Consider the following 13,961-nt stretch of genomic DNA (forward strand, 5'->3'; position numbering starts at 1 on the left):
TTGTAGAATTGGGGATTCATGTAATGCTACAGTGTTGCAGGAAAAAAATTATAAACAAACTGAGTCACGGGCAATAGTTTATTTGCTAGATAATTTTCTTTATATTACTTTCTCTTCAATTTACTGGCACCGCCGCAGTAGTATGTAACCAGTACTTAATAAACATCAGAATTGGCCTACTTTTTTAATGGAAAAGGGTATATACTGACAGTCTTCAGAACTGCAGATTTTTATGCTGATTGTGCAAATCCAACTCTGTTGTTGCCCATATCAAAAACAGAGTAGTACTGACGGAGGAAGACATCACCCAGAATCCAGAAGGGTTGACCATTTTGAGAAGGCAGATAGGTCACTTCTACTCCAACTGTACAGTAGCCATTATTCTGCAAAGAAAGAATAATGTAATGAAAATGGTGAATTGACAAACATTAATAAATTATTGTTTATGAATGTGATATAGACCAGATACCTGGAGAATATAGGCAGATGGAGGAATGGGGAACTGTACGCCATTGATTGTGAAGCTGATGGTCGGCAGGCTCTGCACATTGTCACAGTTCACCAGATACTGTGAATTAAAAAGAATAATAATGTTCTTATTCTTTAAATGTCTATGTATGAATGTAATGCAACAGACTGTAAAAAAAAATCATTTTATGACCATACTAGCATGGATTAGTGTACTAATTATTACGATTACTGTTAAATTAAGGAAGGGGTTAATGGTTTCATGCCTGCCCAAACTCATAGAGAGTGGTAATTCTCACTAGAACTGTCTCAAAGGCAAGGGTCACACAACCGGTTTCAATCCATCTGAGAAAATTGGTCCGATTATGCTAATCAGACACTGATCAGAGTGGGATCGGATTTTCTCGAAGTGGAGCGAAAAGAAGTTTCTCCACCTTATCCATTCAGTCAGTCTGTGAAAATCGGACTGCATACAGAGGTCATCCGAGTGCAGTCCGATTTTTTTCACAGACCAATAGACTTAAATAGGTGAATGAAATCCGATTCTCAGAGGCAAATCGGACATGGGTACTAATGCTAATGGTGAAAACCATGGATAGCCCTTGTTAACACAGTCATCTGCGCAAGCCCAAAGAAAGTCTTTCTGAGGAGTATGACTAAGCTGGGTGGATACAGAGATTATCTTTCCTTATTATGCAGCCATGTATTCTTCTGTTTGCTATTTTGTAAGAAATTAATAAAATGTATGCATTGTTTGTCAATATTCATGAAGGGTATAAATAAACAGACACTTCAGATATTCCTCAGAGTTTTGGAAATCACATGTCTGTGGATTTCTTGGTCCTCACTAGTACTGAGTGAATCCCAGAAAATGTAAAGTTGGAATTAGAACGGCTTCAAAATTGCACAACATGTTAAATTAAGAAAACATTTTGATACATAAATTAGCTTGTGTTTTTTTTTAACCCGTTTACAAGGTGTATCTATTTTACTGTAGAAACAAAATGTTATTTCTCGTCTAATCTTTCTTTAAAGGGGTTGTCCGGGCTTTTCACATAATCTCAGTACATATCTGGGCTGCAGAATTATGCCAATAAGTAATTTACTTTCTGTCACTAGTTTGCATGGTTTTCTAGATATTCTGAACAGAACGTCCAAGGGGGGGGGTATTATGGCATTGAAATGAGAACTGGTCGTAACCTCCTACTCTACTCCAAACATGCCCTCTACAGCAACAACCCCACCCTCCATAGCTACAGGCCCTCACCGTCCACATGAAGAAGCCCTCATCACACAGTAACAAATCCTCCCCCTCTAGCAGCCTCACTGCAGAGAGCAGACCACCCAGCTGCTCCTCCCCCAGATACAGGCTGAACAGTGATCTATGGAAAGTGAAACTAGTGAGGAGTGAAAATCATCCTGTATTCTGGGACAGGCTGCTCCCATCAGTATTTGTGTCATTAGAGACACAGTGCTCACACATACACTGCACCAAATCTGCTGCTGTGTGAAGACATCAATGACACAGAGCTGTCTCATTCACACAGCAGAGGCTTTGTCACACAACAGATTACATCAGTGACTTCCATCCCCTGTGCAGATTAGAAGCTGCAGACCCCCTTCACTGGCCATCACACAGTCTGTTCTCACTGCTGCCAGCAGCCTGGGACAGTGAGGGAAGGAATTACTGATAATGAATTATGTATTGTAATCATGGAGTGGCCCAGAATACAGGATGATTTTCCCTCCTCACTAGTTTCACTTTCCATAGATCACTGTTCAGCGTGTGTCTGGGGGAGGAGCAGCTGGGTGGTCTGCTCTCTGCAGTGAGGCTGCTAGAGGGGGAGGATTTGTTACTGTGTGATGAGGGCTTCTTCATGTGGACGGGGAGGGCCTGTAGCTATGGAGGGTGGGGTTGTTGCTATAGAGGGCATGTTTGGAGTAGAGTAGGAGGTTACGACCAGTTCTCATTTCAATGCCATAACACACCCCCCTGGACGGTCTGTTCAGAATATCTAGAAAACCGTGCAAACTAGTGACAGAAAGTAAATTACTTATTGTCATAATTCTGCAGCCCAGATATGTACTGAGATTATGTGAAAAGCCCGGACAACCCCTTTAAGCTAGTGTATGAGTCTAGGCTCTTATGTGAACCTTCTCACCGCTCCATTCTGGCTTTCTTGGGCTCCCACATCCTGAAGGAATGTTCCCAAAAACTGTTGCGGTATGGTAAGGAGGGAGGTTCCAGTATCCACCATGGCTTGGCAACCCTGACTACACCAACCCGTTGCTTGTCCATTAATGGAAAACCTGAAATATATTAATTTTGTAATTACAATACAAGTACAAGGACACATTTGGCTTGACAAACATACATTCATTGAAAGAGTACTCACGCGTCAATTGCTATCTGCCAGTATAGCTCCTGGGTGACAGGTGCCCAATATATTTGACCAGAATACAAGTTGTTGTCAACACCACCAAAAACAACCATCCCAGACTGACTGCAAAGAGATCATAAAGTAATATCAATGTTCGAATTTATCTGTTTGTAAGTAACATAATCAATAATCCAAACTAAAAATACTTTAGTACACATTTACTAAAACTTACCTACTCATGTAGACACTAAAGATTGGGTAAGTGAGAAGGTTTTGTTGCAGCATGCCCTGCATAGCAGTGGTGGCACCTCCAGCAGAAAGAGAAGGGTAGGCCATTCCGAAAATTCCTTCAAAGCCAGCATACACAAAATTAGTGCCTGGTTCATTTACACTTAGTCCAATCTCTTGGTTTGTGATAGTCAGGCCTTGTACCTACATAAAATAATTTAAATGTATTAATAACATAACAGATAGTCTATAAACACATAGTGTTAAAGGGTTCTTGTGAGGTGATTCATGCTGCCCAATCCACAGGCAGCATGAATCGAACCCTAGCTGCACAACTGTAGGCAAGTATATTATTCTCTGAAATGTCTTGGTGTTTCAGAGAAAATATAGTTAGAACATCTGGATGGGGACTATAGCCGGAGACCAGACTAAGCCGGCGCTGCTCCCAACTCTGCTGTCGGGGGTTGATAGGTCTCTCCATATGAGCATACAGGAGAGAAACCTATCAATTACTTGCAGCAGCCCTGAGAATAGCCGGTAAGGAGTGGCGCTGGACTAGTTTCATCTGCCTACAGACCTTAGCTGAAAGAACTCCAAAGTATATTTCTGGTTCAGGTATTTCAGAAAGTAATATACTTAGTTGTAATTGTGCAGCCAAGCAGGGATCCATATTTCTTGTGGATTGGTTAGTATAAATTGCCTGAAAGGCTCACTTTACAGAGGAGAATTTTTTTCAACTTAATTGTGATTTTCTTATAATTTTCCTTTTCAATATTTTTTTTTTAAAAAACAGGGAATAAACTTGATAAACTCTGCAAGCAAATCTCAAATATGTATTAAAATGATTGTCCCATGTGACAAAAGTATATGATGTCATGAGCATAAATAGGTGATTTTTCAGGAGACAGCAATGGCCATCCAGTTAGGAGCAGGTAGATCTCATACAGCAAGGCACTTTATTTTGACTGATAGAGGGGACCTGGAACTGGGGACCCTTTTATGATGTCCATATGACCATGTCCATATGAGGTTCTCCTTGGAATAAAATGTAGATGTAATCCATTACTTACAGATACAGTGTCATATCCAAAGACACCAGTGAGACTTCCGCTGCCATACTGCATGGAAAACTGCTGATTATTGGAGGAGTATGTGGAAGACTGGCTTGGGTTGAAAAGTGGGTGGTTCTCTAAAGAAGCAAGATACTTTTATTAGTAAATTACCTACATATGTAGAAAAAAATAACTAACACCAAAGAAAGAAGTATTTTTTAATATATATTTTGCAAGTAAAATGCAAGTTGCATTTGTATTAATCTATTAAAGCAAGGCACATCTAGACATTGGACTAGGGGCATACAAGAAATTATAGAGTCTCATAGCAAAAGTTGAAATTGACTCCATCTCTCTTAAGAACGCAAAACATTTTCTCCATTTTTTATTCATTTCAATTGTTATTTTATAAAATGTGTTTAACCTTTAATAACCAGGGATTTTTTTCCTTTTTGCTCTTTTGTTTTTTCCTTCATCTCTTCCAAGAGCCATGATATTTTTATATTTTAGCAGTGTGAGTGAGGGCTTGTTTTGTTGTGTAGGAACAGTTGTACTTTTGAGTAACACCATTCATTTTGCCATATTATGTAAAACAGAAAAAAAAAATTCCCAGTGCTGCCAAATTGCGGAAAACCCCTCCACAGTATTGCCACTGTTACTGGGTTTTAATTTTATGCATTTTATTCTGCAGTAAAAACAACCTGGGTACATGATTCTCCAACTCAGTATGATTATAGCAATACTAGACTTGTATAGTTTATTTTAATTGTATCAATGGTGAAAAAAATCTGAAAAAAAAAATAAAAATTGTGTCGCTGTGTTTTGAGACCCATAACGTTGATATTTTTTGCACCCTGAATTGATGTTTTATTGATACCATTTTGGGCTACATATTATATTTTAATTGCTTTTGATTTCTTTAGGAAGTGCAATGACTGAAAAATGACAATTCTGTCACTCCAATTAATTTTCAGATTTTTTTTATTTTGAAGTATGTAAAATGGGACTGACCCAAACTTTTACTTATTTTTTATATTGTTTAACTTTTTTTACATTTTTTTTGCTTTTGTTTTAGTCCCATCAATTGTTAAATTGATTATACTATTATACTATTCTCTCTGATATTGGAGGCCTGTGGAATTTCAGTGGCCAATTCTTTTTTCTCCCTGGGGATATGCCATTGCCAAAGGAGTTGGGAGTGATAGATGGCATTTAAACAATTGTTCATCCTACAGATATCTAAAGTGTTTTAGTTTTTAAAAAGGGTTGCTTTTAAATTGTCAGTGTTACCACGGCTGGTCAGGAGACAAATCTCCAGGAGTGGACCCTCTGGACCATGGCACCGAGGGGCCCCGGGCGAGCTGCCAGGTGGAGTCGACCCCCTATACAGGGATCATTAGGAGCAGACCCAGGGGTTTGGGTACCACGATAGCCGGTACCAAGAGGGGCGGGTCAGGATGGACTGGAGTAGGAGTGCGGGACTGAAGCATAGACAACAGACCGGGATCACTGGAGACTAGACCGGAGTAGGACTGCAGGACTGGAGCATAGACAACATGACGGAGCAGGAACACGGGAGGCAGGACTGGAGTAGGACTGTAGGACTGGAGTGTGGATAGCAGGATGGAGAAAGAACACCGGAGGCAGGACTGGAGTAGGACTGAAGGACTGGAGTGAGGATAGCAGGGTGGAGCAGGAACACCGGAGGCAGGACTGGAGTGTAGATAGCTGGACCCACGGAGCACCGGACTGCGGGGCTACTGCAGGGACCACGGAAGGCAGGACTGCGAGACTGCAGAGAGCACACGAGGAAACAGGGCCCAGTGTGCTAGCAAACACAGCGATCAGGCGCCTCCCTCAGGGAGGAGTGGCCTGATATGGCCCTGTCAGGTCTACCATTGGTCCATAGGTGCTTCCGGGTCAGGGCATTGCCGGAGCACAAGTAACAGGAGGGAGGCGCGGCCGCGGCCTATGGCGCATGCGCATAGAAATGCAGAGACCCCGTTGGCCGCGAGCCTGTCAGAAGGGACCGCCGTGGCTGTCGGGCGGTGGAGGTTGCGGCGTGGGAGCAGAGGCCGGGTGAGTATGCGGAGGCGGCGTGACAGTCAGCATCAGTACATGGACTTTTTTTTATAATAGTGAAAAAATTAATAAGTGTAGGTGTTTAACATTTGAACAATTTGATTCATTATTTTTTATGACCCATATAAAGATTCATTCAACCACTTTCTGAAATGTGATGAACATGAACACTTTGAGTATTTGTGTATGGAGCAGGTTCAGCAGCTAAACTCACTTTAAAAATGGTTGAGGCAGGCTGTTTTGTACAGCCATAATCCGCATCAAACAGCTATGACTACAGCTAGAACACTGCTGTTAACCCCTTAACCCGATATAATAGTGGTCATAACCGCCACCCCCTGATGTCACTGTGGGGTGCCGATTGGCTGCTAGGGTAGCAAATTTCAGAATTATTTTCAACACTTAAATAAATATATAAAAAAAACATTTACAAATTGTGTAATGACTTAATCATATTGACCAGGAATATCTTTAGCATACATTGGCAGAATTGTATTTTTTAGCCATTTTGCTGCTCTTGCATTTTTTTCTTACCGTTTTGCAGTACATTTTATGGTAAAATGAATGGTGTCATTCAAAACTAAAATTTGTTCAGCAGTTAACAAACATATGGCTATGTGAATAGAAGAATTAAAAAGTTATGGCTCTTGAAAGAATGGAATGAAAAATCACGCAAAAATAGAAAATCGAACATCTAAGATGGTGATTATCTTTACTGCTTGGAAAATACTAATTTTTAAACATTGTTATTAGTTACAAGATGAATGTAATCTTTAGACATTTTATTTGTACTGAAGCTCATTTTTGTACTTTGGATAGAATTACCCTATGGCTCCTAAATACTCACGGCAAGCTTCACTTGAGCAGTAGGTGGAAGCAACCCAAAGATTGGATGACCCTGTGTCAAAAAGTACCATAAAATTTTGTGGTGGTGTTCCGACACTAATCTGTCCAAAGTAACAAGCCTGGAACAGAAAAAAAACACTGTGTTACATTTATTAAGGCGGAAGAGTGGTGGGCAGAGTGCGATGACATTGAGGAACGGAGACTTTGCTCTACATTGATGCAGGGGCAAACAACTCTGTGGTGTCTCCATATATATGTGTACCAATAAAATCTCCTCAAATTTGATTCAGCTGTATACTAAGTTTTGTGCTGCCCTGCATACTATATAGTTTTGGTTATAGTGAAAAGTTCCTTTTCCTAATTCTTTTCTTCCTACTACCCTTATTAACAAAAGTATATGATAGCGCGTATGCTATAAAGGTTGAGATTAAAAACATAGAAAAATACTATTTGTGCACAGCGGACTCTAAAGCCAATATATTCTAATGCTACATAAATACTAGCTTCCTACACATTAGGCACACATTCAGATGGCCATATGAAGAATTGGACAATCTTGTCTTCAAGTTACAGACATGACTGGCTCCGTGTGCAGCACCGCATGCTCATCCACATAGCAGATGCGTTCAGGAGCCCTGCTATTTGTATGCAATAAACTGTCCCATATAACCAACTAGTCTGGTGCACAATGTGATTTTTCCCATGCAGACTTGTTGTCTATGTTGGAAATCACAGATATCCTCTATCATATATGCTACAATTGGTCCATGTGCTGAGGGGTGTGCTGCGCACAGGGGCAGCACTCAGACTGAACATTCATTTGTGTGAACGTGCCCTTATTCAACACTATTTTCTAAAAGGAAATTTGTCACCAGGTTTGGCTACCCCATCTGAGTGCAGCATAGAGGACAGAAGCCCTGATTACAGCAACTGGGCGCATGCTGCAGTTTTGATTTCACTGTTTTACCTGTTGCAGATCCAGCAATTCACTAAATATTAAGCTCTCTATAACCCCGCCCACACCACTGATTGGCAGCTTTCAGCCTATGCACAGTGTACATAAGCTGTCAATCAGTGGTGGAGGCGGGGTTATACAGAGCTTATGAATATGGAGGACTACCTATCAGCAGGTTTTCTAGTCCTCTAGTGATAATCTCCCGCTGATAAAACAGTGACTTTACCAAAACTACACTAAGTAGGTAATAAGTGACACATCACTGAAATCAGGGTCCCTACCTCTATAGAAATCTACTCTCAGATTAGGAGAGAAAAACCTGGTTGCCTTTAACATAATTCATAATTTGCTAAAATTACCACTCATACAAATACTTACGTCCATGTTCATTGGCTCATAGGCTATTGCAAAGTTATTCCTGTGGTTGAAGCTGTATTTCATGGCTGGATCTCTCTTGTGCGTTTTCGTAAATTGCTCCAGGACACCTTTTTCCTTCATCGTCTCTCTTATAGACTTGAACCTTTGTAGAGGCACTCTGAGTGATGATAGTGGGGTGATGAGTGCATGCTATTTCACATATACAGTAGATAGATATATACATGTCATGTCACCATTATTTATGTCTCAAACAAAAAGGTTATTAAATATTAATTTCGTATATGTAAGATTATCCTTGTTCTATTTTGAAGAATGAAACGGCTCATTGTCATTTTAATTGCATAGTAATTGACTTCAGTTTTTTCTACAGCCAACAGAGTACTGAGTCTAAGGGGCTGATAATGCTGTGAGTCACAGGGGTTTTCCAATACCAGAAACCATGTACTCATCCTCCCTGGGTTCAGTGACATTTCTTCTCCGCTGCTCTGGTCTCTGTTTACGGCTTGCAGCGGTGATGACATGGCTACAATGCATATCATCGCTGCAGCCAATCTCTGAGCTTAGCGGCTCATGCCTTCTACATCAGCAGACTGCTGAGCTCGATGTAAGCAGTCAAAATTGAGAATATAGTTGCAATGCTAACCAACACTTATGCGAGGCAGGGTGAGAACTATATGTCTTATTACATTAGAAGAATTGTTCAGGGTCCACTTTTTTCAGTTGGCTGCAGCAGTTATTTGCACTGTAGTCGTGAAGTCACTGCTGCAGCCACTAACCAGAGATGTGAATAGCAGAAGAGAGCAAGCGCAGGACTTGGCGAGGGTGAGCACCTTTTTTACTGCCAAGAGATCATGCTTTGGCTGCAGAAAAAAAAGCAGCAAAACAAGCAACTTTTGAACATAGCTTTAAAGTGTTAATTGTGTCTGATAGATGTAGGTTGAACTTTCTCCATTCAACAGTTCATATTTTATAATTTTGGGAACTAGATAAATTCAACCCAACTAAATACAGCTGATTTAGAGACAGTTCCTAGTAAGTATTTAGAAAATAGAAAATTTCCATATCCCGTATGTATACAGGAATTTAAAAAACTTTTTTTTACTTTGAGACCCAGTTCACTACGTCAAGCGCTTAACCTTAATGCCTTGCAGCTATCATATCACATGGTCTAGTGCAGCCAATCTCGGAACAATCACTGGGACTATAAAAAGATGAGGGCAGAACAAGCAACGGTCATTTTAGGATTTTACTGCCTAGGGATAGGAGGTCAAAGCGCACAGCTCAATCTATATATAAATATATAAAGCCTAAATTGAATTGTGGTGTACTACTGCAGTTCTGAGGCACCTTTGAAAATGGGAGTCATGGACTCTGTGTATAATAATGTCCATATTTAACTGATAGGGAGGTGCTGGGCCTGCATTGCCAGTGTGACTGTGAATAATAATAATAATAAATTTTATTTCTATAGCGCCGACATATTCCGCAGCACTTTACATTTCAGAGGGGACTTGTACAGACGATAGACATTACAGCATAACAATAATCACATAGATCATAACAGATACCAAGAGGAATGAGGGCCCTGCTTGCAAGCTTACAATCTATGAGGGAAAAAGGGGAGACACGAAAGGTGGGTGGTAACAATTGTTTTGATTGTTTGGACCAGCCATAATGTTAAGTGTGTAACAGTACGGACACAGAGGGCTAATAGATGCATAAAGCATATGGGAACATGATACGGGGAACCTGGTTATGGTAAAACTTTTGACTGTGCCACACAGGGATAGTTAGGTTAATGTGTTGAGGCGGTAGGCCAGTCTGAATAAATGAGTTTTCAGGGCACGCTTAAAATTGTAGGGATTGGGGACTAATCGTATTGACCTGGGAAGTGCATTCCAAAGAATTGGCGCAGCACGTGTATAGTCTTGGAGACTGGAGTAGGAGGTTCTGATTATCGAGGATGCTAACCTCAGGTCATCAGCAGAACAAATGGCACGGATAGGGTGGTAGACTGAAACAAGGGAGGAGATGTAGGATGGTGCTGAGCCATGGAGTGCTTTGTGGGTGAGGGCAATAAATTTGGAATGGATGGGTAGCCAGTGTAAGGCCTGGCACAAGGTAGAGGCATCGGTGTAACGATTGGCGAGGAATATGATCCTGGCTGCAGCATTCAAGACAGATTGGAGGGGGGAAAGTTTGGTAAGAGGGAGACCGATTAGAAGAGAGTTACAGTAGTCCAGACGAGAATGCATGAGAGAAACAGTAAGAATTTTTGCAGAGTCAAAGGTAAGAAAAGGTTGAATTCTAGAGATGTTTTTGAGATGCAGATAACAAGAGCGAGCCAGTGATTGGATGTGGGGAGTGAATGAAAGCTCGGAGTCAAGTATGACCCCAAGACAGCGGGCATGTTGCTGGGGAGTAATAGTGGAACCACACACGGAAATGGCAGTGTCGGGTATAGGTGCATTAGTTGAGGGAGGAAACACAAGGAGTTCAGTCTTTGACAGGTTCAGTTTCAGATATAGTGAGGACATGATGTTAGACACAGCGTTTAGACAATCACCGGTGTCTTCTAGAAAGGCTGGCGTGATGTCAGGAGAAGAAGCGTATAATTGGGTGTCATCAGCATAGAAATGGTACTGTAAACCAAATCTACTGATTGTTTTACCAATAGGGGCAGTGTACAAGGAGAAGAGGAGGGGGCCTAGAACCGATCCTTGAGGAACCCTAACAGTAAGGGGAAGATGAGAAGAGGAGGAGGAGCCAGCAAAAGATACAGTAAAGGAGCGGTCAGAGAGATAGGAGGAAAACCAGGAGAGAACGGTGTCCTTGATGCAGATGGAGCAGAGCATAGTGAGGAGGAGCTGATGATCCACCGTGTCGAATGCTGCAGATAGATCCAAGAGAATTAGCATGGAGTAGTGACCGTTAGATTTAGCTGTTAGTAGATCATTAGAGACTTTAGTGAGGGCAGTTTCAGTAGAGTGTAGAGAGCGGAAACCGGATTGGAGAGGGTCTAGAAGAGAGTTATCAGAGAGATAGCGGATCAGACGGGAGTGGAGCAGGCGTTCCAGGAGTTTAGAGATGAAGGGAAGATTAGAGACAGGTCTATAGTTAGCGGCACAGTTTTGGTCGAGGGATGGTTTTTCAAGTAGTGGATGTATGATGGCATGCTTAAATAAGGAGGGAAAGATACCAGAAGAGAGAGAGAGGTTAAATATTTTAGTTAGGTGAGGTGTGACAGCAGGGAAAAGGGACTGGAGCAGATGTGACGGAAATGGGTCACTGGTGCAAGTGGTTGGGCGAAAAGATGCAATTGTGAATTGATTGATCTGTGATATATTGCAGTAGTAGCACTTTAATGATATAACTTTTGTTTATTTTTCACACACTGTATGTTAGAAGGGCAGTTTAATGCAATAATATAATTTTGTTACGGAAGAAAAATCCTGAAACCAAGGCTTGTGTTTCAGAAAAAAATGTACTTTTTCGCTTGTGAGACAAGCCAAATTATTTAGCCTTTCTTATGTATAGACAATAAAAAAAGAGGTTTGTGTGGCACTCCTCTCAGGATGCACGAATAGGGTTCCACTCAAAACTATTTAATGATGTATTTATGAATCGTGATGTGAATTAATAAAAGAGAGATCTGCGTATAATCTATATTTGGTGTGATACGAAGATAATACATTTTTATTGAATAATATATGCACTATTTGATGTTTCAGCTTCTGATAGCCTTTTTCAGAACTATAGTGCTAAGGAAAAGAACTTTTGTGCTAGTAGAATGGCGCTGACCTAATGCGGTATATAGTGTGCTTAAATAAGGAATCGCTCATGCATTAGGTATGCGGAACTTCCCGATTGTGACGTACTTCCGGTCGCAGCACATGTGCACAGAAGTGCTTTTCCTTAGCGCTATCTCTCTGCATGCTACATTTTTCGGTGAACATATCTTCCTGGTGTGTAAGGGATATGCAAATCTATGATTTTATGTAAGTTATTGGATAATCTATTGCCATTAATAGAAACGCTTTAATACAGAGTGTGTGTTTCTTTCACAGCCCACAATCCCTGAGCAGTGTCATGGAATTTAATCAAAGTAAATAAAATATCACTTGCTAATAGAAATGGAGGAAGCAGTTCGCAGGACCAGATCAGTAATCTGTGACGGCTGTAAGGGAGGTCTGCAAACCCAGCTATTCTTATTATTAGCTGGGTTGATTCAATATCATCCGTGTGGCGCAACAAACTCTCGATATCGTACCAGCCCAGGTAATCAAATGAAGAGTTGGAAATCCCAGGAGGTAAGAAGATTTGCAGACCTCTCATCCAGTAGTCATAGATTACTGACTTGGTCGATGGACCAGAGTGCTGCAAATCAATTTTCCCATCTCTACTTACTCCATAACCTGTGTTTAGTGGAGTGCTGTTCTGCAAACTAATTTGATGTGTTAATCTTTAGGGCAGGTAGTAATCAGCTTTCAGGAAATGTGGGCCCAGAAAATCGGCCTCACACTTCTGTCACCACCCTGATGCACATATGCCACATGATGGATCTAAATTTTATACTACAAAGATTTAAACTCAGCAGTCAAAAGATCTAGATACAGTATTTAAATATACGGTAAATAAAAAGACAACTGAATAGAGTATCAAAAGTAAAATGTATGTCAAAAATGGGGGTATGTACAGACCTGACCAAGCCCTCTGACAGCTGGAGACAAACCAGCGCAAGGATCACCCACTTCATGGTTACTGGCTTAGGGGAACACCGTTCAGGTGTCTTCAGTATGTCTTTGAAGTGAACTTGTGAGACAGTAGACTTTGCTTTTTATAACTAAAATCGTGGAAGATCTACGTCACCACTTCCAAAGCTTTTCATTTAACCTTCTACAAATGTTCTTGATAATTGTATTTATTTTGGAGCTCATGAACATTTGCTATCAAAAGGTTCTGTCAATGATATTGTAATGCACTCAGATTATCATTTTTCTAGCATATGTTTCCAACATTCTCGAGCAAACAAGAGAATAACAGAAATGTGTATTTACATTTAAAATAGTTTTATTAATCCATAAATGAGCCTTCTTACAACAGCAAAAATAGGTTCATAGACAGTAGCAATATTTTGTCAGCCCCATCAGTGGCCGTCCCAGCGGCCATGTCCCCAGTGACACAGATGTGGTTAGGGAGTCAGCACAGAATGGAAAAAATGTATCGGCCCCCTAACATTACAATGGTGTCAATTTTGGTTGTGCACCGTAATCATAGTGGGTAAAGATGAAACTGATTAGGAAAAAAAAACATACAAAGATCAGGACAGATATTACATCCACATTATGACCATAAAATGGTAGATCCCAGTTCTGCAGAACATGTAAGAGATATACAGTAAAGTTAAAAATAGTGAGTTACAGGTGACGTTCTTTTTGATGGGGTCATTTACTTTTTCCATATGGCCATTCAGTCATGATGGCTACTCCAGACAGGACTCCTCTGCAGAGTTTATACCAATGACACCTTTGACTTCTTACATTTCTAGCACCATTCCCACCCTTTCCCAAC

At 40.8% G+C, this 13,961-nt stretch overlaps 1 protein-coding gene across 1 annotated transcript; it reads right to left on the minus strand.

Annotated features, from left to right (window-relative positions):
• Window positions 1-230: 230 nt before the first annotated feature.
• LOC141047488 (gastricsin-like) lies at window positions 231-13,180 on the minus strand. Its single transcript, XM_073542595.1, has 9 exons — window positions 13,091-13,180; window positions 8,391-8,547; window positions 7,059-7,176; window positions 4,148-4,266; window positions 3,082-3,281; window positions 2,865-2,972; window positions 2,631-2,778; window positions 470-568; window positions 231-383 (listed from the first exon to the last, which is right to left on the minus strand). Exons 1-9 carry the CDS (start codon window positions 13,144-13,146, stop codon window positions 231-233), a joined length of 1,158 nt encoding a protein of 385 aa, XP_073398696.1. The 5' UTR covers window positions 13,147-13,180.
• Window positions 13,181-13,961: the final 781 nt, after the last annotated feature.

Source organism: Dendrobates tinctorius, unplaced genomic scaffold (genome assembly GCF_039654945.1).
Source record: "Dendrobates tinctorius isolate UK_male_01 unplaced genomic scaffold, ASM3965494v1 ptg000127l, whole genome shotgun sequence".
Classification (NCBI taxonomy): domain Eukaryota; kingdom Metazoa; phylum Chordata; class Amphibia; order Anura; family Dendrobatidae; genus Dendrobates; species Dendrobates tinctorius.